Here is a 25216-nt window from a genome sequence, read left to right on the forward strand (position 1 = left end):
CGAAGAGTCGGAAACGACTGAACAAATGAACAGCAACAACAAATTGTATAATATATTGTATTATATCGTAAGTTGTAGTATATACAATATATTATTATATTAAAACGTTATTAATGTTATATGTAACTAGCTGTCCCCTGCCACGCGTTGCTGTGGCCCAGTCTGTTGATCTGGAAAATAAAGGGAATGAGAAAGTTTTGGTTTCTAATATATGTAATATCTTTATGCTTGTGGGTAAACAGTATTTCTTGCTGTTTCTTTGCCAGTGTTGATGTGGAGATTGTCTGGTTTGCCTACTCTGGAACATGCAACATATAATTGTCCTTCTTTTGGGTCCCTTTCAAATCTATGATACTATATCTGTGAGTGTGTGAATCATATCTATCTATCTATCTATCTATCTATGGCTGGATGGCTCTTTGTCAGGAGGACTTTGTTTACGTTTTCTTGCCCTGATGAAGGCAGTTGGATTGGATAGCCTTAATTATTTTTTGTTGGTCATGAGGGTTCTGTGTGGGAAGTTTGCCCCGATTCTGTCATTCGTGGGGTTCAGAATGCCCTTTGATTGTATGTGAACTGTGAATCCCAGTGACTACAACTCCCAAATGTCAAGGTCTATTTCCCCCAAACTCCACCTGTGTTCATATTTGGGCGTATTGAGTGCTTGTGCCAAGTTTGGTCCAGATCCATCATTGTTTGAGTCCATAGTGCTCTCTGGATATAGGTGAACTATAACTCCCAAACTCAAGGTCAATGCCCTCCAAACCTTTCCAGTATTTTCTGTTGGTCATTGGAGTTCTGTGTGCCAAGTTTGGTTCAATTCCATCGTTGGTGGAGTTCAGAATGCTCTTTGATTGTAGGTGAGCTATAAATCCCAGGAACTACAACTCCCAAATGACAAAATAATAAATTTTTTGAGTGATGGTCACTCCTTGAGATGTTTTGTTGCCACATTTGGTGTGATTTCGTTCATTGGTTCTTTTGTTTTTAAGGAACTCATTATGCACAGAGCATTTATATATATATATAGATTAGATTGCAATTATAATATTTCATATTACAACATTATTCATCTTATATATAATATATAGATATTATTGTATTACAATATAATCGTCCAAACCCCAGAAAAGGTTCATAACAGAATCTTTCCAAGGAAGAAAAAAAAAAGAAGACAAAACAGAAGTGAGGTCTGAAAAAAAGACAAAAATACATTGCCCTGCGCATGCGCACAAGTTTGCAACGGAGGACTGCATTTCCCACCCACCCTTGCTTCGGAGGCTCAAAGCTCCTCCCCGTGGAGAGCTGCGCCTGCGCAGAAGCGAGGCCCAGGCTTCTGACTGTGGAGGCTTGTCAGTGGGTCGGCGGGTGGCGGACGGTGTGCGGGAGGGCCCAAAAAAGAGAGAAGGAGGCAGAGGCGACGGCGCGCGAGCAAGCAACGGCCGCGACTGAAGAGAAGGGAGGACGAGGGAGAAAGAGAACCAAGGAAGGAGTCTTTCAACGGCCGCCATTTCTGACCACCCGGACCCATGATTCCTATATGCCCGGTAGTCTCCTTCACCTATGGTGAGTGAGTGAGGGAAGGAGGGAAGGAGAAGGGAAGGGAAAAAGGGGGAGTCGGCTCTGACTGACTCGCAGGGCCGCCTCAGGCTGCAGGGCCGCCTCTGACTGACTAGGCCTCTCTTGCCTTGCCTTCCTGCAGTGCCCAGCCGGCTGGGGGAAGATGCCAAAATGGCCACCGGCAACTACTTCGGATTCACCCACACCGGGGCTGCAGCCGCCCAGTATAGGTAAGGCCCTCTCCCTGGAGGAGTAAACAGAGGAATCTGGGAGTCTGCGCAGAGAACAAGCAGGCCCTCCCTCCCTCCAGGTGTTTTGGTAGACAGTTAGGAATTGTGGGAGTTCTGGAGGTCATAACCTTTTGGAAAACCAGAAATCTCCTTAGGCTTTTGGAAGCCCTTTTGGAGATGGATTGGCATTCACACTATTTGGAATAATCACCACCTTTTTGTAAAGCATGATCTTCCTGAGAAAGAGTTAAATATCGTTTGAGTGATTCATCTCCTTCGTGGAAATATCCACTAGTATTCTCATGTATGTATATAACACACTAGAAAGGTTTGGTGGGCATTGTCCTTGAGTTTTGGAGTTGTAGTTCACCTACATCTAGAGCAGTGGTTTATTTTTGGCTTACAACTCCAAGAAATCCCATCCAGTTTACCAACTGTTAGGATTTCTGGGAGTTGAAGGCCAAAAACATCTGGGGACCCCAGGTTGAGAACCACTGATCTAGAGAGAACTGTGGGCTCAAACTATAATGGATCTGGACCAAACTTGGCACGAATACTCCATATGCCCAAGTATAAACATAGATGGAGTTTGGGGGAAATAGACCTTGACATTTGGGAGTTGTGGTTACTGTGATTTATAGTTCACCTATAATAAAAGAGCATTCTGAACCCCACCAGTGATGGAATTGGGCAAACATCCCATACAGAACCCCCATGACCAACAGAAAATACTGTGTTTTCTGGTGGTCTTGGGTGACCCTTCTGACATCCCCCTGGTGACCCCCCCCCCGGGTCTAGACTTACCAGGTTGAGAAATGCTGCCTTAAGGCCATCCAGTCCAGCTACCTTCACCAGGACAAGAAAACATAATCAAAACCCTCCTGACATAGGGCCATCCAGACATTCACACACACACACATATGTATATGACAGATGTAGTATCAAAGATTTGAAAGGGACCCCTAAAGAAGGACAATGATATCTTGCATGTTCCAGGGTGGACAAACCAGACTCTTCACATCAACACTGACAAATTAGAAATGTAATATATTTGACTGGCTGCCCTGACTCGAGAAATAAAACACTGACAAAGAAATAGCAAGAAATACCATTTACCCTCAAGCATAAAGAAATTATATATATTAGAAACCAACACTTTCTCATTATTTTATTTTCCAGATCAACAGACTGGGCCACAGCAATGCGTGGCAGGGGACAGCTAGTTTATCTATCTATCTATCTATCTATCTATCTATAAATGCTCTGTGCGTAATGAGTACCTTAAAAACAAAAGAACCAATGAACGAAATCACACCAAATTTGGCAACAAAACGTCTAACAACACAAGGAGTGACCATCACTCAAAAAATTATGATTTTGTCATTTGGGAGTTGTAGTTGCTGGGATTTATAGTTCACCTACAATCAAAGAGCATTCTGGACTCCATCAACGATGGAATTAAACCAAACTTGGCACACAGGACTCCCCTGATCAACATAAAACACTAGAAGGGTTTGGTAGGCATTGACCTTGGGTTTTGGGGTTGTAGTTCACCTACATCTAGAGAGCACTGTGGACTCAAACAATGATGGATCTGGACCATATTTCACTTCACTTTATTTCTTTATTAGTCGCTCTCCACCAAGGTGCTCCGAGTGACTTACAATTTAAAATAGCATTTACACTGTATAAAAACATTCAACATAAAAATATTCAACAGTGACTATTTGGCACGACAATTATATGTTGCATGTTCCAGTGTAGGCAAGCCAGACAATCTCTACATCAACACTGACAAACAACAAGAAATACTTTTAACCCACAAGCATTACATATATTAGAAACCAACACTTTCTCATTACTTTATTTTCCAGCTCGCGAGACTGGGGATAGCTAATTTACTATATTTATAAACCGCCCTACTCAGGGAGGTTAACAAAGGCAACAATTTAACGCCAACAGTAGCATAAAACATTCAAAAACATTAACATATAATGTTATAATATTCATGCAAGGCAATTTAGGCTTCTCAGCTATTAGACTGATATACCTGGTTATCTCTGAACTATTGGAACAAAGATATGCCAGTGCACAAAATATATAGCAGATGGGTTGTTGTAGTTTTTTTGGGCTGCATGGCTATGTTCTAGAAGCATTCTCTCCTGATCTCACAACCTGTGAGGATACCTGCCGTAAAAACATGAAACGTCAAGAGAGAATGCTTCTAGAATATGGCCATACAATCCGAAAACCCTACAACAGCCCAGTGGTTCCAGCCATGAAAGCCTTCGACAATATATAGCAGATCTTCAAAAAGCCTTATTTCAGTTGCTCAAAAAACATCCACCCTTCCATAAAATATATTGCTTTTAAATCATGCTTTCAAGAGACCAAAAATAGGTAGCCTTCATTAAAAGTAGCATAGATTATTTATGTATTCACCATACAGGTACATTTCTTATTGACTGTGAAGTTAAACAGTAAGTTCTCTAAAGCATTCTGTATGAGTCTCTTCTCTGTTTCACATAGACTAACACTCTCCAGTCTAATACACTGGTTCTCAACTTCTATAACAGTTGTTCTCAATCTGTGGGTCCCCAGGTGTTTTGGTCTACAACTCCCAGAAATCCCAGCCAGTTTACCATCTGTTAGGCTTTCTGGAAGTTAAAGGCCAAAACATCTGGGGACCCACAGGTTGAGAACCACTGGTCTAATACAGTACCGGACATTGACTCAATAAAGACTGACTACACCCTGTAGCATACTGACACTACTTCTAAACTGTAGTGCTTCTGATGCAAACTCCTGACATCTAAAATGGAGGCTCAGTCTGAATAGTCCCAGATCTAGTTACATGATCTGTAGTCCCTACCACAACCTCAAACAATATAGGGAAAACTGCATATCAAAATCATATACATACATAGAATCATAGAACTGGAAGAGACCTCATGGGCCATCTAGTCCAATCCCATTCTGCCAGGAAGCAGGAAAATCACATTCAAAGCACCCCTGACAGATGGCCATCCAGCCTCTGTTTAAAAGCCTCCAAAGAAGGAGCCTCCACCACACTCTGGGGTAGAGAGTTCCACTGCTGAACAGCTCTCACAGTTAGGAAGTTCTTCCTCTTGTTCAAGTGGATTCTCTTTTCCTGTAGTTTGAAGCCATTGTTTTGCATTCTAGTCTCCAGGGCAGCAGAAAACAATACAGCATAGTAAGCAATCTGAATTGCTTACTTAGTAAGTAATCTGATTTATATACATCACAACTAGTATAGGAGGCTTGTAGAAGGTTGCTATTTCCAACAGGGAGTTAAACACCTGGACGGCCCAAGTTGGCCCAGGCCTCCGTTACTTCCACATTTCACATACTGACTATATAATTACACCAATTTGTCAGAGCACACACTTCTCCCTCGTCCCCACCAGCCTTGCTTTCTATAGTGGAGGGATTGAGAGGAGGACCTCTCCTGCCGACCTGAATAGGTTCATGGGGGGTGGGGGTTGTGTAAATTGGGAGGACCTGAACTGTGCAGAGGTAATGACCTGCACTTTGAATTGGGTCTGGAAGCAAATAGGCAACCGGTAAGCTGCTTCAGGGGGTTGTGTGTGTTCTGTATAACTTGCCCCAGTCAGCGGCCTGGTTACCAGTCTTTGTTCTAATTGAAGGTTCTGAGCCATCTTCAGAGGCAGCCCCATGTAGAGTGCATTGCAGTAATCTATACGAGATGTAACTAAGGCATGGACCACCATGTCCAGAACTAGATTTAACATTTTATTAATTTCTTTTTCAATCACTCTCCAATATGCCTCCGCAAACAAATACCTTTCATCAGTCCCATGAAATAGGTAACTAGGGGATATTAAATGCTTTTGGATAACTTTCATCAGTGTAGATTTCATGAAATTTTTAATTTTGTCTAGGCAAATTTTTAGTGTGCGAATCTTCCACTTATATCACCTGTCCACTTATGGTGATTCCATTAACTTTATATGGTTTTTCTTAGTCAAGAGATATTCAGAGGTGTTTTTGCAAGCACCTGATACTCATTGGAGGTCTGCCATACTAGCCAGAGCTGATCCTGGTGTGTTAAAGACATGACAAATGCCAATGAGTGGTTTCTCTCTGTATTAGCATCTCTGTTCTTCATCCTTTTGGGAATAAGAGTGCAATGTCATGTCTTGTTATCAGTCATTATCTTTCATTGCTTATTATGTTTCATGAACGTGAGAGAAATATTTTTATATTATTGCATCATATTCTGCAGTTGATGTAACTCTACTGTGTGAAAAGTTTGGATATCAAAATATTTTAATCGTGAAAGGGTGGTGGGAAATTGTTTCTTATTAATAAAGCTTAGGTGTGAATGCTGTGTGTATGTCACTGTACCCCCTTCTGATATTATGCAGTACAGAATATTGTATGATTTTTTTGTAGGCATCATGATTAGGTGTTGTAAATATTATATTGCATGTATGTAAATCAGGCATGGAGAAATGTTAGCCCTCTGGATGTTTTGGACCTAATAGCCCCAACCATTTCCGTCCGGTAGTAATGGATTATAGAGGTCTAGAGGGGGGAAATCTACTATGAATAATTCATGATCCCAAATAGAAGTGGATATATGTATGTTGTGCATTGTTTTCTCTTACTATTCTGTGTACATCCATTGCGGTAATTCTTTAACACTCATTTCTGGTAAAGGGAAATGTGTATTTAATTGCAAATGTAGGTACGCTAAATTTACATCTGGTACATCTCTAGATTATTTATATTTTTTAAAATGTAACCTTTAATCTCCATTTTTTGGATATTCATCAGATAGTTGATGTTGCATTTACTTTGCATATAGTTCTTCAAACAGTCTTCATTTATATTTTCCACTTATGGCTATGGAAGACTTTCTGTGTTGGAATTTCACAGAAAGGTGCATCTTTTTTAAAAGAGAAAAATTAAAAACATGTTATTCATTCAGTCCCTGATTCAAAAGCTGCCTCAAGGGGAAGGAAAAGTAGGCAACTCCATTACACAAAATAAGAGTTAAGCATCAAAAAGGCACTTAAATATATCAGTGGAAACGGTAACCTAATAAGGCAACTCAGTAGAAATATTTGCCACAGGCACTGAAAGAATAACAAAATTTAAGAAACAATAATGCAGAATGCATGTAGTACACGTAGTCACTAATTAGAATCAGACTGTATTTAAAGAAAGTTATGTAATATAAAATTACTTATTCTAAACATTAGACCAAGAAATAAGCATGTTTTCAAAAGAGTAACTGTTGGTATGTCAGAGCAGAAACATCAAAGAAATACTTTCAAAAGTATATCTGTTACTCTTTAATATGCCTGTAAGGAATCAATATGCATATTGTAAAGTGCTATTATATACATGCTGTTTATTTCTTTGTTTTATATTTCCCTCATGGGAGATATAGCTAAGCATGTTCTTTTTTATTGTGTCATCAAGCAGTTCAAGTGAAATTTTTGACCTGTGCAACCTTTAAAAGTATGAGTAACTACTAAACTTATAAAGAGGACTTTAAAAAAATAGATTGTCTGGATTACATTAGGTTATCAACAAAGAAAGGAAAGTATAATAGTGAACATGCTGGCTGTACAGAAATCTCTTATTAAGTCAGGTTCTTGGCTGGCAACAATTATTCAGAGAAAGATATTTTGTATTCTTTCTTGGTCACAATATTAAAGTATTCTCATTATAGGGACAAATGGTCAACATGGCAAATTGAAGTTGCTTTGTTTTCTTATTTATTAAATGCCTTGACATTTTGTAAAACAAGCATTTTTCATATTAGAACCATGATCTTGAGAATTTGAGTAGGTTGTAATCAGCCATTCCAAATTAATGTGGAAAGACAATGCTGTTACTGTTTGTCTTGCAAATGTTTGGTCACATGCAAAATGAAATTGTTGCATTTGTAGGGCTTTAACAACTGGAACAGTATTTCACTTGAAGAATGTTCTTATTTATAGTAAACATTTGCATATTTTATGGCACAGAGACATTTTAACGCTCATAGTTCCTAGTGATGGAAGCATTGTAAACAATGTAATTCTTCTAGTGCCGATGCTTTTTTTAAAAAGGACGTTGTTAATTGCAGAGAGAAAAACTACTTATGACCAGCATTGGTATTTTATTAATTTATTTATTATTGGTATTTGAGTATGAATTTTAATCTGTGCTTCATGATTATGATTAAATGATAGTGCCTGACCAGTCTTTTATAGTTTTAAGCAAATAGGGATTCTTGAGTACATTAATAAGAAACCAGTATTTTACCATCCAAGTAGCAAAATCTGTGGGATGCTTGCTTCCTGCGTTCTATTCTGAGTGAGGCATATCAATCATGGTGCTTATTTTTTTCATCAGAATCTTCAACCTCCAGTTTTTCATGAGGAATGTCATCCTGAAGATTTTCATTAGTTTAATGTTTTCTACAGAATTTTCATTTTGAATTATGCATTTTCTCCTTGTTGTTTCTGTTACTGCAGCCTTGGCCAGCACAAAACTACAAAACACAAAGCAGACCAGCTGTTCATCTATAGTCACAGACACATTTTCAACCTGTTTTGCATTTGGAAGCAATGGGATAAAGGGAGGCTTTAGGGAGCTGTAGCCTACAGTGTTGGAATTGTTTCAACCTACCAACTTCGCACCCCCATTGAACTGCTAGTAGGGTAATGCCATAACATCCCAGATCTGATAGAAAACTCTGAAAATGTGTTGCCTTGCAGCTGTGGGCGTAAAGGAAACTGATACACATAGTTGAATTTTGCTTGTAAAGTTTGACTAGATAGAATTTTTAGTACATCAAGGTAATTTTTCCATCAGAGAATGTGTTTTTTGCTATAGTCACATCATCTCAACAGAATTTAATTATTAAACCCATAGACACACTTCTGAAAATAAAAATTCCCACCAACCAAACAAATTGAATGCTTTATTTTCCCCTTCCAAATGATGCTAAGTTGAATCCTAGTCTGCTATGGCACGGTGAAAGAACATGATGAGGTATTGTGCCTGCGGTAGATAGGCAAATGTGGCTCTCCTGGGAGAAAGGCAAGTTATAAATCCAATAAATAAATACAGTAGGATCAGCAAGATAGAATCCCATTGTTTCACAGCTCCAACTTTGTTGCATTTTTTTCTCTAACATGCCTTCAATATCCTCTCGATTCAAATGCTGCTAAATACTTTGAGTTAGACGTAGGGAAGGAGGAATGTAGGAGCTGAGTGGATGTTAAAGGTTTCGCTTATTTTCAAAAGAGTTGATTTTTCAGAGAATTTCCTCAGCTGAGGTATAGTATAATGGTTCAAAAGCAATGTGAAATATTCCTCATACTTATTTTGGAAAATGTGTTATTAAAATGAGAAACAACTAGTAACAATATATGCAAATTCCTATGTGTAACCAGAATAGAAAAGAATTTTTAAAATGTTGATTAAGGAATGAATGTTGGTTTGTGTACAGATTAGAGGAAGATGGGATTCAATAAAGATCAGTGTATGAAGGCACAGAAAAATCAGTCATCCTGAAAAAATGTTCATATCAAAGAGCTAGGAAGAACAAAGTACCAAATGAGAGTTGTCTTCAGTGGTTTCTTACTTGATATTTTACTAGTACTCTCCTTTGGTTCATCAAGTTTTTGGAATTTTATTGAAAACGACTACTTCTTGCCATTTCACTGAAGAGTTTTGCTTTCAGTACTGTGCAGAGAATTTCAGGTCCTACAGTGTGTGACATCTTGCAAACTCGATCACTGGCTCTGCATGCTGTGGCAGAAGCAAGGGGAACAGGTTTGCAAAAGTAATAAATATGGTAACAGAACCATAGCAGCCTTAGGACGGACAATACTAAGGCTGTTTCATCTGTGCCATGACAAAAACACATTTTTCTGAATTTTCAAAAATAACAAATACTATTCTGTGGATTTGCTGCTTAACATTCTAACAATGCATGTTTCTTGTACATCATTGTATAAGAAAAAGTAAGATACAGGTTCATTAAAACAGATCAATTAATGTAAATGTTTGAAGTTAGGAACTATGTATAATTTTTATTACCTGTTTTTCCTTCTCCCTTAACTTTTTGTGGGATGCAAAATAGATGGCATTCTCCAAAGAACACCCTTGTTTGGATTTTCTTTGAAAAATGTTCTTGAAATTTCTATTTGACTAAGGTATGTTCATATTGATGTGTGTCTGAAGTGAAATCTTCCACAAGTCACAATTACAGTGCTTTTGATATCACTTTAACTGTTGTGGCTTCATCCTGTGATATATATAGTTTCTTGAACTAGAGCCATTGTTATTAAAGTGGTATTATAGTGCTATAATTACATAATGTAAAAGAGACAAGGGAGCCTGATGGAGATATAATTGAATCACCCATTCTTCCAACTACAATGATAAATAGTAGAAAAGTATCAGACTCACTCCATCATAGTTCCGAGGCCACAAAACTTGTATACCTGAAACGGGCACGCATATTGAAAGGACCATTTTGGTGTGCATCATGGAGGGATAGCCTTTAAAACATATTTCTTGTAATTCTTGCAAACATCTCTGCTAGAAGTCACCAAGCTCCTTGGAAGTAAGAAGGACACCTGGCCATGTGAGGTTTTGAGCATACATACAGTGTTAAAATGAAAATTTCTACTGCCCTCCATATTAATGACTTCCAGCTTATTCAGTTAATTAGTAAACGTTCTACAGGGATTGACATTGCATTCTGGGGTACTACAGGTTTAAAATTAATCTCTGCCAAAACACCCCCCTTCCCCCATATTTTGAGATTAAAGAGGTCATATTTACACCTGTAGGGCCTCAAATGTAAATTTGTGTTGCCATGCTAAATGTTTTAAAAGCTATCCCTCTATTATTAAAGAGTTAAAATGATAGCCTCATCTTAGAATGTTGGAGCAGCCAAAATTAGTGTCCAATAACAATGGTTAAGACTGCTTTCTGTCTTTGCATTTAGATTTGATTTTACCTGCTTTGAAAGCTAGCAGACTGGGGTTAAAGTGCATGTGAAGTAATTAGAGTGGATTGACGCCTCTTTTCAGAATCACTGTCTTTTCAGAATCACTCCAGAATTCACTCATGCTGGAGTATGCTACATTGAACATGCACAGGATTACATTGTTGACTTTTTTTAAAAAAATACAATAACTAAGTTAAAGAATGGGAAGTTTTTTGCACATAATCCCAGGTAATAGAACCTCAACTCCATTCCTGGAAACAGAAAGCAGTTCTTTTCTCATTTATTTTTCTCATATTTTTTTCAACTCTTTCTTGGTTTATCTGCTTGAATATTTACTTTGTGTATGAAGCACACAAATGCTCTCTGAGTCTGGAAATTTTCCCTGCTCTTATCGGCTTGTCATTGTTCAGTTATTTGAATGGTCTCTGTGTGCCTTGATCCTGCTGCCGCTCACTTAAAAAAATAGTATTACATGTTTGCACATTCTGTATGTGCTTTGTAATGCAGTAGTTTGAGTGTTCAGCTATGACTGGAGTCCAGGCTTTGAGTGTCTGCTTGGGCACGGAAATCCACTGGGTGACCTTCAGCAAGTTTCATTCTCTTAGCCTCAGAGGAATGCAGAATTAGACCCCCCCCCTCCCTTTGAACATACCTGGCCAGGAAAACCCTATGATGGGATTACTGTAAGCTAGAAATGACTTCAAGTCAAGTAACAAACAAAAGATATGTAAAGGCCCTGGGAGAACACTAGAAAAATCATGGAAAATATGTTTTTTTCAAAAATATTGAAAACAGAATATTTTCATGTAGGATAATCATAAAAATAATTAAGGTAAGATGTTTGAAACCATTTCTAAAAACTACATAATAGAAAAACTTGTATATAATACTTTGTACAATAGCCAGTTTCCATGAGTTCTGGCCTTAATTTACTTTTTCAGCTTTAACGGAAGGATTGTCCCACTTCAGACATTTTTGAATGCATGGGGGTGGCAGCAACTGGGAGTGGCTCGCTCTGTGAGGCGGAATTGCTGTTTTCCCATCTCAGTGGAATGAGCTTCGGCTCACAGATTCATCCAAGGGGTTATGCACGAGGAGGACTTCCACATGAATATATATGGCAGCCACTTGATACCAATATATGGGTCTGTTTGAAGCATCCTATGAATTTCTCTGGGAGAAAGCCTCGTGAAACTTGCATCTGAGTAGACATGTGTGGGAGTGTGCATTAATTGTTCTAATATGAGTGAAATTGATATGCAGGGGATTTGACTCTAAGCTAGAGATCTCTTTCATGTGATCTGTGTGAACAACTAAGCCTTTTCAAGTCTAAGGAAATTCATTCTACTGGAAGTCTTTACTAAAATTCCAAAGGTTATATCCAGCATCTGTTCATACAACTTAATTTCCCTGTGCTGTTCTATCCTCTGACACTATCTAATTATTCTCGAGTATCTTTAATTCTCTGTAGCAGATTGGGGAAAGACCACAGGATACTGTTGACAGACTATGAATCTGCTATGCCAGTGAATGGCATTCTGTCAGTAAGATGTCTTCTTAAACCGACTTTATATATTGCAGGTCATTACTTCTCAAGTTTAGCTGGTATTGAAGTATAGCAATTATTTAGTTTGGTTGTGCTTCTAGTTTAGTTTAATCTTTGTTGAATCATTTGTATTCATTACTTCATAAGAATGTTCTGTCTCTTTTTCCTATTACAGCCAGCAGCCAGCTTCAGGTGTAGCTTACTCTCACCCAACTACAGTTGCCAGCTACACTGTCCATCAGGCTCCTGTAGCAGCACACACAGTTACGGCTGCCTATGCCCCTGCAGCAGCAACAGTTGCAGTAGCCAGGCCTGCTCCAGTTGCTGTTGCAGCTGCTGCAACCGCTGCAGCATATGGAGGTTACCCCACGGCACATACAGCAACAGACTATGGGTACACACAGCGACAGCAAGAAGCTCCACCCCCGCCCCCTCCGGTCACTACACAAAATTATCAGGTAAGTGCATCTTATTGGGAAACCGTCACTCATTGCAATGCTTTGTCATTATGCAGTTAAATGTTTTTTTTCTTGTAAAGAGGGGCAGGCAATAGGATATGGCTCTATATTCTTTTGAACTTACTTTGTGCATTATTTGTTCAGGTGCTTACAACTACATAAGATGTCATCTAGGGTCATCACATATTCAAATCTGTTTTAAGACCAGGATAGTTAAAAATATGATAATAATTTATAAAACTGAAACTATAGGATACGTGAGCCATGAAGAGAAGTGGCTAATACACAAAATGGTTGTTGTTTTGATGATGATGATGATGATGATGATGATGATGATGATGATGATGATAGAGCATCTTGAGAGCAGTATATTACGGATTATATGTTGGTTTTTTTTACCCATTTTACATTAGTGCCCAGCCTTATATCCTTTCTTGAATTCCTACGGGAAACATTAAGTAGGAATACCTCTGGGTATACGGTATATCTTTCCCAAATGGTTGAAAAACTAAGAAGTCTTGTTGATTTAGTAACACTGACCTAAGTTCTCAAGTTAACTAGTTTCTGCACAAAAGTATTGAGTTGTCTGTGTTTAAATGACCATGTCTAAGTTAAGTTATTTTATGTGGCAGAAAACTATTCTGTAGCCTACCACTGTTATGTGAGCAGTTCATTTTCCTATCTTACATTTTTTTGTACAAAACCACAAATCATACTTCACTTCTTTTCTGTCATCAGGTTCTTTAAAACATTCCATCAAACATCACTTTTGCATCTTTTGATACAATGTCTGTAAAGAATAGAAAGGTTGCTTTAAAAAAAATGCTATTTTTCAATTCAAAATATTAACCCCTGTATTTCTTATTTCGAGTATAAAATATTGATTGTTTGGAGAGTACATATCCCCATGTGTTGCAAATGTTGAAAGTTGTATTTTATTGTCTGTTTCGGACTGAATGGTTGTAGAGCGCCTCTTTTGTAAGAGAAATACTACTTGGAGTATATGGATGTCTGTCTCTTTAATGCTGGCTTAGATATTGCTGAATTCTATCAATTACTAATTTCAGTTCATATATGCCTGCTTTGGTCTTTCAAAAGTAGTGCATTGATTATTTTAAATGTTCTACATGTTTTAAATATTGAATGATTAGCATAGTCAAAATAATCGAGTAGCAGTCCATGACTCAGATCCTAAGACAGGTGTAAATATTACAGGCACAGCCCTCCCCCTCACTAAAAAAACCCCCTCTTTTTTGAAGTACATGCCCGATTCAGCTATGAAGATTTAAATCTGCAGGGGCAATTGGGAAGGGAAATAGCCCAAATGCAACTTCATAGCCAAATACAAATGATATATCATCCAGCGTTGTTTAGAAAAGACATTTCTGGGAAATCTACAGGAGGTGGAAGAGGGAAACAATCTGATTTTTTAAAACATAGTTTTATTGTGTTTCTTCTCAGGACTCCTATTCATATGTCAGATCCACTGCCCCAGCAGTTGCTTATGATAGCAAGCAATATTATCAACAGCCAACAGCAACCGCAGCTGCAGTGGCAGCAGCTGCTCAGCCACAGCCTTCTGTAGCTGAATCATATTATCAGACAGGTAAGTTGCATGAAAAGCTTTGTTTTTATTTCAGAGAGTTTTAGAAGTTGCATAGCAGCCTATATAGTTGGCAAACAGCCCTTGCTTGATGCAGATGTAAGAGAATGTGAAGTCTGCACAATTGTGAATTGCTTTTGTTTATGAAAGTGGCAATGAATCAATATATAGCTAGAGGGTACCATTTAAAATATGGCCCTTATTAGTATGTCTGTGGCCTGGTGCTAAGGTTAAACCTTCAAATACTAGATCTTATATTTCTACATGCTAGGATTTTCTGTGACTATTCCTCAAATCTAAATTGTGATAACGTTCCACACTAATGCTTACTATATTCTTATTATTCTTATATTACATGTGTATTGGCACTGATTTATTTCTAGTCAATCCAGAGAGGGACAAAATTCATTACTTTGTATTAAAGGCATAGACATGCAGTCCTGAAACTTTTTTATAAACCTTAAATTTGTCCCTTTTTAAACACATAGCATGCGTTATTTTTATAAACTCTTCTAACTCCATCAGGGTGTCATTTGTAACAAATATTAATATTGGTGATGGTGAAAAGCAATAGGGAGTGCAGAGTTTTTATGTGGTCTCTCTGTTTTTTAGCTCCAAAAGCTGGCTACAGCCAAGGAGCCACTCAGTATACCCAAGCCCAGCAAACCCGACAGGTGACTGCCATAAAACCAGCCACTCCAAGTCCAGCTACAACTACGTTTTCCATATATCCCGTTTCTTCCACTGTGCAACCAGTTGCAGCTGCTGCTACTGTAGTTCCATCTTATACCCAAAGTGCTACATATAGTACAACTGCAGTCACTTATTCTGGTGAGTAATCCATATAGAGAAGTTTTCGGAGTTTAGTATTGATAACAGGGGGTTACTGAGATTGAAAGTCAAAGTTATCTTACCAAATATGTATGGGTTTATTTATTGGATAAAAGAGATCCTGTACTCCATATAAATTTCATGCTTGATAATTTTTGGTTTGCTTGTCATGTCCCTTGATTCTGTTTGTGTTCACTAGGAAATCACTCAGTGTTCAGTGGAATTTACTGCAAGCTTTAGAGCAATGGTTCCCAACCTTTTTTTTTTTTTTACCAGGGACCACTTTCCAACATTAGTACCAAAAGGGTTCCGAATAAATTTTTGGTCAACTTTTTAGATTCTGTTTGGTTATTTGGGGTGCTGATTCAGAAAATTGCATTGGATAGACCACATCAGCTATAGTTTCTGATTCAGAACATATGCCATCCAGTAGTTGCCATCTGCTCGCCCACAGAAAACCATATTTAACGATTTAGAGCTGATGTGGTAGTAGCAATCTTTCATGGGTAGTCAGCCTCTCCCCTCCTGACATCCCCGTTGCCTCGGCACTATAAGAGGGTTTTGCAAGACCAGTTGCTCCCGTTGCCACATGGTTTCGAAACAGCAATGTAGTAATGGTGAGGTCACGGACCATATTTTCATTCTTGCTGACAGCAAGTTGGGAACCACTGCTTCAGAGTCTTTGCAGTTTTAAAGCCAATGGGACAGAATGCTAAATTTAGACAGGGTGTGTGAGAGCAAATTACTTTTATAACATAAAAGTTCTGCTGAAGTGGCTTACATGTTGACACTTTAGTAAACATGTTAATGTTTAATTGCTTGTCTGCAGGGTAAATTCTAGGCTATCTCCTTCATAAGCATCAAGCACTTAATTACAGTATTTGAACTTTCAAACCTTAATAGACATACTTAAACTCTTTTTCCCCCAAAGGTACATCTTACTCTGGCTATGAGGCTGCAGTATATTCAGCTGCTTCATCTTATTACCAACAGCAGCAACAGCAGCAACAAAAACAGGCGGCAGCTGCTGCTGCTGCCGCTGCCGCAACAGCTGCCTGGACAGGGACCACCTTCACAAAAAAGGCACCATTCCAAAACAAACAGTTGAAACCGAAACAGCCTCCCAAACCACCCCAGATCCACTACTGTGATGTTTGTAAGATCAGCTGTGCTGGACCACAGGTACCATTGTTTTATTAAATGATACAATTCATAAGCTGCCACTGTTCAAGAAAAATTCTGGGTACTTTTAGCTTCAGGAGCATTTTAGTTAAAAACAACACATTGCAAATAATGCTTACATTTAAAGCATTACCCTGGATCTTAATTACCACTAGTTGTCCTTTTGTGCTTATCCAAAAGTGTTTGATTCTTTAAAATGGGACATTATTGAACATTACCAAATTCTTCTTGGGATTCCTCTTAGTTTCAGAAGCCTTTTCTCATGCAGGGATAGTGCAGTGGCAGAAGCTGGCCACAGAGTTGCACTGCAGAATATAGAGATTTCTAGAGAGACTATTTTACTCAAAACAGCCAATGATCAAATCCACAAAAGTCAAGCCTGCAAATGTGGAGGGCTGGCTGTATAATAAATTATTTACTCTAGCATAATCAAGCTGTTGATAGTGATTATGTCTTCTAAATACATGATTTTTTCCACAGCATAAATAACATAAGTAATATGCTAATGTATATATGTATTTGTGGCAACGTAAATAGACTTACAAAGAACATTTGGAGGGACAGAAACATAAAAAGAAAGAAGCGGCATTGAAAGTAGCACAGAATACCACCAGCAACAGTTCATCAACTCGAGGGACTCAGAACCAGCTGCGCTGTGAGCTCTGCGACGTTTCTTGTACTGGAGCTGATGCCTACGCTGCTCATATTCGTGGAGCAAAGCATCAAAAAGTAAGCCTTTTGTTATTATGTTTACTAGATCAGGTTAGCTAGGTTTACAAAGGACCTTAGGGCTAGACGCCTTAAGAAAAAAGGAGCGAAGTGATAATTACCTCTTACATGGTTTGTCTGTTGAAAATGTTAACACATTTATGTCAAATGCAAAGATACAGAATGGGGGATTCCTGGCTCGAGAGCAGTATGTGTGAAAAAGATCTTGGGAGTCCTCATGGACATCAAGTTAAACATGAGACAAAAATGTGATGCAGCAGCTAAAGAAGCCAATGGGATTTTGGCCTGCATAAATAGGAATCTAGTGTCTAGATCCAGGAAAGTCATGCTACCCCTTTATTTTGCCTTGGTCAGACCACACCTGGAATACTGTGTCCAATTCTGGGCACGACAATTGAAGGGAGATGCTGACAAGCTGGAATGTGTCCAGAGGTGGGAGACTAAAATGATCAAGGGTCTGGAGAACAAGCCCTATGAGAAGCAACTTAAAAAGCTGGGCATGTTTAGCCTGAAGAAGAGAAGGCTGAAAGAAGACATGTATAAATATGTGAGATGAAGCCACAGGGAGGAGGGAGTAAGCGTTTTCCACTGCCCTGGAAATTAGGACACGGAACAATGGCTTCAAACTACATTAAAGGAGAATCCACCTGAACATTAGGAATAGCTTCCTAACTCTGAGAGCTGTTCAGCAGTGGAACTCTCTGCCCCAGAGTGTGGTGGAGGCTCCTTCTTTGGAAGCTTTTAAACAGAGGCTGGGTGGCCATCTGTCAGGGGTGCCTTGAATGCGATTTTCCTGCTTCTTGACAGTGGGTTGGACTGGATGGCCCATGAGGTCTCTTCCAACTCTTATGATTCTATGAAATATAACTACTGTGGATGGCCCCGTAAATCTCTTTTTATGGTATACATGATTGTAGTATTTACATGAGAAAACATTGGCGCCCTCCTATTAATATTCACTGTCAATTATTCTAAAGATTCTTTAAATGGGATTTTTATAGACCTGCTTAAGATTTTTGTTTTTCTAACTGTTCTTATTTTGGCTCCAGGTGGTTAAGCTGCATACAAAACTTGGCAAACCTATTCCTTCAACTGAACCGAATGTCGTCAGCCAGGCTTCATCTTCCGCAACAGCTTCCAAACCAGCGGCTGCCTCTTCAAATATTGCCGCTAGCAGTAACACTGTGAATTCTTCTGTTTCATCTTTGGCGGTGAAGATTCTCACTCCTTCAGCGAATGTGCTGCTTACTACAACATCCAACAACAAATCTACAGTAATTCCAACTAACATCGCTGTGAAGAAGATATCTACACCCAAAATTAACTTTGTTGGCAAGTACTGAAGTCTTTAATGGTGCAGTTGAGCCATGATGTACCTCTTAAACTATTCATATACAATCCTATAATTATACTTTAATGCTTCTGCTATGCTTTTGACAGCCCATGAAATTTTTTGAGTTTTTTTCTACTTGGTTGCTTTGTTTTAATTTGAAATCATTTAACAGGAACCATTTAATTTGTAGTTTTAACAGTGGGTTGAATGTAATAGTTTTACTACATTAGACCTTTTGAAGTAATTTAGAGCTATTAGTGTTTTCAAGTTCCATTGATTTCAGTGGATGATAAATGCTAGATTTAGTAGTGTCTCTCTCATGCCCCAGTGTTACTTGTTCAACCCAAAAGTATCTCACAGATGATACACAAAAATAATTATAAGCATCTGTTCGATTCCATCATTGCCTTCTAACAGAACACGGAAATGTTTGAACAGCCTGTTTTCAATAGTTTACATACATACAATGTTGATTAGACCTTATTTAATTGATGTGTAATATCGTTCAGCCTTGCTTGCAGTTGCATGAGGATAAAATACATAGTGTTATCTATGGCTTTATAATACTGGAAATGTTTGATTATTGATCTGTTTCCTGCAAGATATCTATGTAAGTACCTTTCACCTTCAAATTATATTTGATTTCTTTTTCATTAGGTGGCAATAAGCTGCAGACAACAGGAACTAAAGTGGATGAATTGAAAGCCGTAGAAAATATCAAGACCACTCCAATTGCTGCAGTGCAAACACAGGAAGTTAAGCCAGATTCCACCAATGACCCAGTAACTCCTACAGCTCTTGCCGCTTTGCAAAGTGATGTCCAGCCAGTGGGTCACGATTATGTTGAAGAGGTATTAATCTCAAAGCTATATTAACCAAATACAGATTTTTTTGGCATCTACTAAAGAAATCATAGTAGAGAACCAATAACAGTGTTCCTCATGGCACAGTTTTTGTATTGAGAAAACTTCAACAGACAAATATCTTTTTTTGTTGCTTTAGCTCTGACCAAACAGGCAGAAGAGTAGGGCATGTGAAATGGAATGGGCTATGCCAGGGGTGCTCAAACTAAGGCCCGAGGGCCAGATGTGGCCCTCCAAGGTCATTTACCCGGCCCTCGCTCAAGGTCAACCTAAGTCTGAAATGACTTGAAAGCACACCACAACAACAACAATCCTATCAGCCAAAAGGAGGCCCACACTTTCCATTGAAATACTAATAAGTTTATATTTGTTAAAATCGTTCTTCATTTTAAGTATTGTATTGTTTTAAAGTTGGGGTTTTTTTGCACTACAAATAAGATATGTGCAGTGTGCATAGGAATTCATTCGTGGTTTTTTTCCAAATTACAATCCGGCCCTCCAACAGTTTGAGGAACTGTGGCCTGGCCCTTTGTTTAAAAAGTTTGAGGACCCCTGCACTATGCTATATAACATTTTAGGGTGATGTGGTGACAGGCAGACTTTTTGAAGTTATGTAAATCATAGTCCCATCCTATTTAAATCCCTCACTATTGGTCCTTGAAAAGGACTGTGGTCGGTAGGGAGTGCAAGTGTAATATGAACAAAATGGCCACCGCAGCTAATGCACATATAGCCTGTTTTGATCTAGCTGTAGTTTTCAGATTGTTCTAAAAAGAAATCCCACGTACAATAAATGGTAATATTAATTTAATGCTTGAGATGAGAAGCGTTTTGTATCTTGGATTTGCTTTTCTTTTTCTTGGTGGGCCTTTATTGCAAAGTGTTGGTTAATCTGACCCACTAGTATAATTGAATTGTGTTCAGAGATAATTTTATACTGTATGATCCTTTTTCAAAGGTACGGAATGATGAGGGGAAAGTGATTCGTTTCCATTGTAAACTCTGTGAATGCAGCTTCAATGATCCTAATGCCAAGGAAATGCATCTCAAAGGAAGGCGGCATAGATTACAGTATAAGGTGAGTAATTTCATGATAGATGAGTAATTTCTGTGGGCAGTTTTTTTGGAACTGAATTCTAGCCAAGGGGCTGTATTTCATTTAGCAAGACTTGAAAATATAAATCCATGCATTTTAATAAATTGTAAACTACTGAGAGATGCTCTTCCAAGTCATCCAAGAACGAATCTTCATGGTTAGTTTCAGCCCCTCATTCTAAAGTATTGAAATAATTTGACCAATATCTAATTATGAGTTCGTAGGGAATCATCCCATATAAAAAAGCTTTTCTAGTTATTTGAGGACAGAATGATGTGGAAATCATTCTCTGTCCCCACTTGGCCCAAAGTAATATTACATCTTTTGTCAGACTCTAAATAATGTTCAGAAAATGGAGAATAACTCTTAAAAGAAGAATAAAATAAATAAAACAAAATCCTTAATCTCTGAAACAGAAAAAAGTAAACCCAGACTTGCAAGTAGAAGTGAAGCCTAGCATCCGGGCAAGGAAGATACAAGAAGAAAAGATGAGAAAGCAAATGCAGAAAGAAGAATATTGGAGAAGGCGCGAAGAAGAGGAACGATGGAGAATGGAAATGAGGTAATAGATTAACTTTTCCAGTGTTTGAAATAACTATTTAAAAAGAAAAGAGCAATGGCGAACCACAAATACTCAATGTATTGCTCAACAACAGTGGGGCAATTATTATGCAGTATTAAGTCTGGTGTTTAAGTGTTTATGGAATCCCATTGAAGAAATTTCACTCCATTACTGCAGGTCTGATTTCCCAAAAGTATTTTCTCTGCTTTTTAGAATGAACCTTACCCTCTCTGAATATATTATTATGATTATGTTATTATTGTGTTTGTTTATACCTCACTCTTTCACTCCACAAGGAGACTCAAAGGAAACTTTGTTATATAAAAGATTAAACTTTATCCACATTGCTTGAGGATGCCATCAAAGTGTACCCTTGAATTTCTTGGATTGCTTACGCAATTTCTTTACTGGGATGTGGGGGAACTTTTAGGTTATTGGGGAATGTTAAACCTTTCCCATTACAATTACATTCCTGTGAATTGACATCAGGAACATTGGTCATCTTGCTTTTTGGCACTGCTAACTTTTTACATCTAATAATTATTTTTTGAGGTGCTCCTAGTGAATTCAATAGGAAAAGGCCTTTAGTGGCTAAAGATTTGTGGAAACACTCACTCAACCCTTCCAGCATTTTGATACAGCTTTAAACAATTTATCATTCCTAAAATAATTGCTGGCAACAACATGGTGCAGATCAAAATATTTATATATAAACCGGAAATTCTAAAATGTAATTTTGTTCATGTGGGCAGACGTTATGAGGAGGACATGTACTGGAGGAGGATGGAAGAGGAACAGCATCATTGGGATGATCGCCGTCGAATACCCGATGGAGGATATCCCCATGGACCTCCAGGCCCCCTTGGGCTTCTTGGTGTCAGACCAGGAATGCCTCCACAGCCACAAGGGCCAGCAGTGAGTATTATTGAAATCCTTCTCGCTGGCCAAAATAAAACCAATGGATAATAGCTGTTGCTTGCAGTGGAGCTCCCCCCCCCCCCCAAATCTCTTTCAAACCTACTGCTGTCCCAAATCTGATCCCAGAAGGGTTTTTGGGGGGTTTTTTTGTCTCTCAGTGTGTTATTTTGCAGTGGGTAGAGGGGAACTGTCGTGGCCTGGTTCCTGCCATTCTGCCAATGTAAGGTAAAATGTATTGAAGAATCAACTGAAATACTTCAGTTATAATCTAATAGTCATTTCTTTCCTTATGTGTGGAGTGCTTTCAAGAAACAGCCGTTGCTTCTGTAGCACCTGAAGGTCCAGGTTTCTATTGTTTTGTGATTGATAAGTAGTATTGGTTTGCAGCATAGGTTTCACCTGTACACTGAGTATTTGTTTAATGAAGGGTTGTCTTCAGCTGGAAAAAATGAAACTTTTAGCTATTCATTAGAAATAAAAAATATGTGGAAATGTTTAAAATTCAGTCTGAACCGGAACTCTTTGAAGTCAAAAGAAGGAAACATACAAACTCTGCTTGCTACATTCTTACTCTCCTTTTTATATGTGGTTCATAGTAGAATTGGGCCCAAATCACTGTTAACGAAAAGATTTGTAATTTTCGAAGGACCATTTTCATGTAAAAGTTCCTCCCCTTTGATTTCATTAACCATCATCGACATCAGCCACGTTGCCACCTGGATTGACTTCTTGAATAATACCTTGATACAAGCAGTTTTAAATTACTTACTTGGTACTTCTATTGCAAGCAGCACCCATATTGTCCTTTTGGCCCCAGTTATGTACAAGATGGGATAAAGTTTGTTCTCCCCACATCCTCATCTACCTCTGTCACTTAGGTGATTTTCAGGACATGCGGTTTCTTCTGTTTCGGCTAACTATATCCAGAAAGGCAAGGCTGGGGATTGATAGAGAGGGACCCATCTTGTGAATAACATTCCCACTCTCCCTCATGAGATTACTTTGCCTGTCATCTTCTCAATAGTTCTGGCTGTGTTGGTGTATGTGGATTGGACATTTTCTGTTTTGAGAAAAGGCATCAGACATCTGAGTTGCTCCAGGGCCATTATAATAATCTTAATGAACTGAGAAGAAATTCACTGAAGGTTCATGGATTCATGCAATGGGGCTGAGCTCTAGAATCTTTCCAAACAAGATTCTATAGGTTTCTAAAAATTTAGATCAGCATTTCCCAAACTGGGAGTCACGAACCCTGGGTGGACACGAGGGGTTGTCAGAGAGATTGCCAAAGACCATCAGAAAACTCAGTATTTTCTGTTGGCCATGAAGGTTCTGTGTGGGAAATTTGGCCCAATTCTATTGTTAGTAGAGTTCAGAATGCTCTTTGATTGTAGGTATACTATAAACCCCAGCAACTACAACTCCCAAGTGTCAAGGTCTATTTCCCCCAAACTCCCCCAGCATTCACATTTGGGCATATTGAGTATTCGTGCCAAGTTTAGTCCAGATCCATCATTGTTTAAGTCCACAGTGCTCTCTGAATGTAGGTGAACTACATCCAAAACTCAATACTCACCCAACCCTTCCAGCATTTTCTGTTGGTCATGGAAGTTCTGTGTGCCAAGTTTGGTTCAATTCCATAGTTGCTGGAGTTCAGGATGTCCTTTGATTGTAGCTTAACAATAAATCCCAGAAACTATAACTCCCAAATGACAAAATCAACACACACACCCCAACCTCACCAGTATTCAAATTTGGACATATTGGGTATTTGTGTCAAATTTGGTCCAGTGAATGAAAATACACCCTGCATATCAGATATTTACAATACGATTCCTAACTGTAGCAAAATGACAGTTATGAAGTAGCAACAAAAATAATTTTATGGTTGGGGGTCACCACAACATGAGGAACTGTATTAGGAGGTTGCGGCATTAGAAAGGTTGAGAACCACTGATTCAGACTATCATTTAAGCAGCCAGTTAGTTACAAAGTAAGCAGTCTGTTCTGTTGAACTTCAATTGAACCATGAAAGCTTCCTAAAAGCTAGTCTATAGTATTCATCCACTAGAGCAATACCTAACTTTTTAAATTTTAGGAGCTCTGATACTGTGTCTGAATGTAAATGTAGCAAGCAAGAAAAAGTAGTGAAATACAAAATCTACTTAGGAATATAGCTGAATTTTTAAAATGTTAATGTTTTTGTAGCCTCTGCGTCGACCAGATTCATCAGATGACCGTTATGTAATGACCAAGCATGCCGCTATCTATCCAACTGAAGAGGAACTACAGGCAGTCCAAAAGATAGTTTCTATCACTGAGCGTGCACTGAAACTTGTGTCTGATAGTATGACTGACAATGAAAAAAACAAGAAGGAAGGAGATGATAAAAAAGAAGGCAATAAAGACAGGTATATTTTGTTGTCATTGTGTTGTATCATTCACCAACACGCTTTTTCCTAAAAACTGTGCTTTCAGAATGAAAGCTGTATTTGGTAAAAAAAAAAATCAGGACTGAAAAAGTGCATTATTACATTTTTCACAATTCAAGTAATTGAACCAAGAGTCATCCAGTTAATTTGGATTCATGAGATTCATGATTATAAAAAGAGCTGTTCAGCAGTTGAATAGGCTGACTCGAAGCATGTTGGTGGTTTTTAAACAGGTTCTGGAGGTTTTTAAGCAGGCTGGATGGCCATCTGTCAGAGAAGCTTTGATTGTGTGTTGCTACATGGCAGAATGGGGTTGGACTGGATGGCCCTTGTGAACTGTTGCTTATGTTTTATTGTTTAATATGGTTTTATAGTTTCGTTCATAGTTATATGTTATTGTTGTTTTTATATTCTGGTTTTTCACATGTATGTTTGGCATTAAATTTTGCCATGACTATGTTAGAAACCGCTTTGTGTTCCCGCAGGGGTGAGAAAAGCATTGTTGAGATTAACTTCACAATTCAGCAGCAGATCAATTGCACAACTTCAGCGCTTTCCAGTAGCTTCTTCCTGCACAGTACATTTTCAGTCAACTGCTTCCACAGCCTGCAGTCACTCTGGAACCTTTTACAGACACTTGAGCACATGCCCGACCATTGTCAGTTTTACCATTGTCTTTCCCCCAGTCTAGATGATATTACAAACTTACCACAGCATACAGTTATATCTTGTCTTAGCAGACAGGTTCTTTAATTACATATAGTTTTTGACGAACAACATCACAGCACAAGGAGAAATATACACTGTACATGACTTCCTTATATACAATTCACTTACACTTAGCAATCTCTGATTGGTTCCCAACT

The 25216-nt window shown here is 38.4% G+C and overlaps 1 protein-coding gene and 1 non-coding gene across 3 annotated transcripts in view; both read left to right on the forward strand.

Annotated features, from left to right (window-relative positions):
• The first annotated feature begins 1300 nt into the window (after positions 1 to 1300).
• ZFR (zinc finger RNA binding protein) overlaps positions 1301 to 25216 on the forward strand; it is a 37066-nt gene continuing 13150 nt past the window's right edge. Inside the window, exons 1-13 of one of the 2 annotated variants that reach the window (XM_067464641.1) lie at positions 1301 to 1566; positions 1703 to 1790; positions 12519 to 12801; positions 14263 to 14407; positions 15017 to 15235; positions 16167 to 16417; positions 16955 to 17146; positions 18196 to 18478; positions 19137 to 19330; positions 20301 to 20420; positions 20855 to 21000; positions 21753 to 21915; positions 24127 to 24329. In XM_067464641.1, coding sequence (XP_067320742.1) covers positions 1530 to 1566; positions 1703 to 1790; positions 12519 to 12801; positions 14263 to 14407; positions 15017 to 15235; positions 16167 to 16417; positions 16955 to 17146; positions 18196 to 18478; positions 19137 to 19330; positions 20301 to 20420; positions 20855 to 21000; positions 21753 to 21915; positions 24127 to 24329 — 2324 coding nt within the window. In that variant the 5' untranslated portion in view covers positions 1301 to 1529. The remainder of the gene's footprint in view (positions 1567 to 1702; positions 1791 to 12518; positions 12802 to 14262; positions 14408 to 15016; positions 15236 to 16166; positions 16418 to 16954; positions 17147 to 18195; positions 18479 to 19136; positions 19331 to 20300; positions 20421 to 20854; positions 21001 to 21752; positions 21916 to 24126; positions 24330 to 25216) is intronic. The other variant, XM_060761353.2, reaches the window with a different exon arrangement.
• Positions 9560 to 9699, forward strand: LOC132769549 (small nucleolar RNA SNORA66). Its single transcript, XR_009630874.2, has one exon. It is a non-coding gene; the product is annotated as a small nucleolar RNA SNORA66 (small nucleolar RNA).

Source organism: Anolis sagrei, chromosome 2 (assembly GCF_037176765.1).
Source record: "Anolis sagrei isolate rAnoSag1 chromosome 2, rAnoSag1.mat, whole genome shotgun sequence".
NCBI classification, from domain to species: Eukaryota; Metazoa; Chordata; class Lepidosauria; order Squamata; family Dactyloidae; genus Anolis; species Anolis sagrei.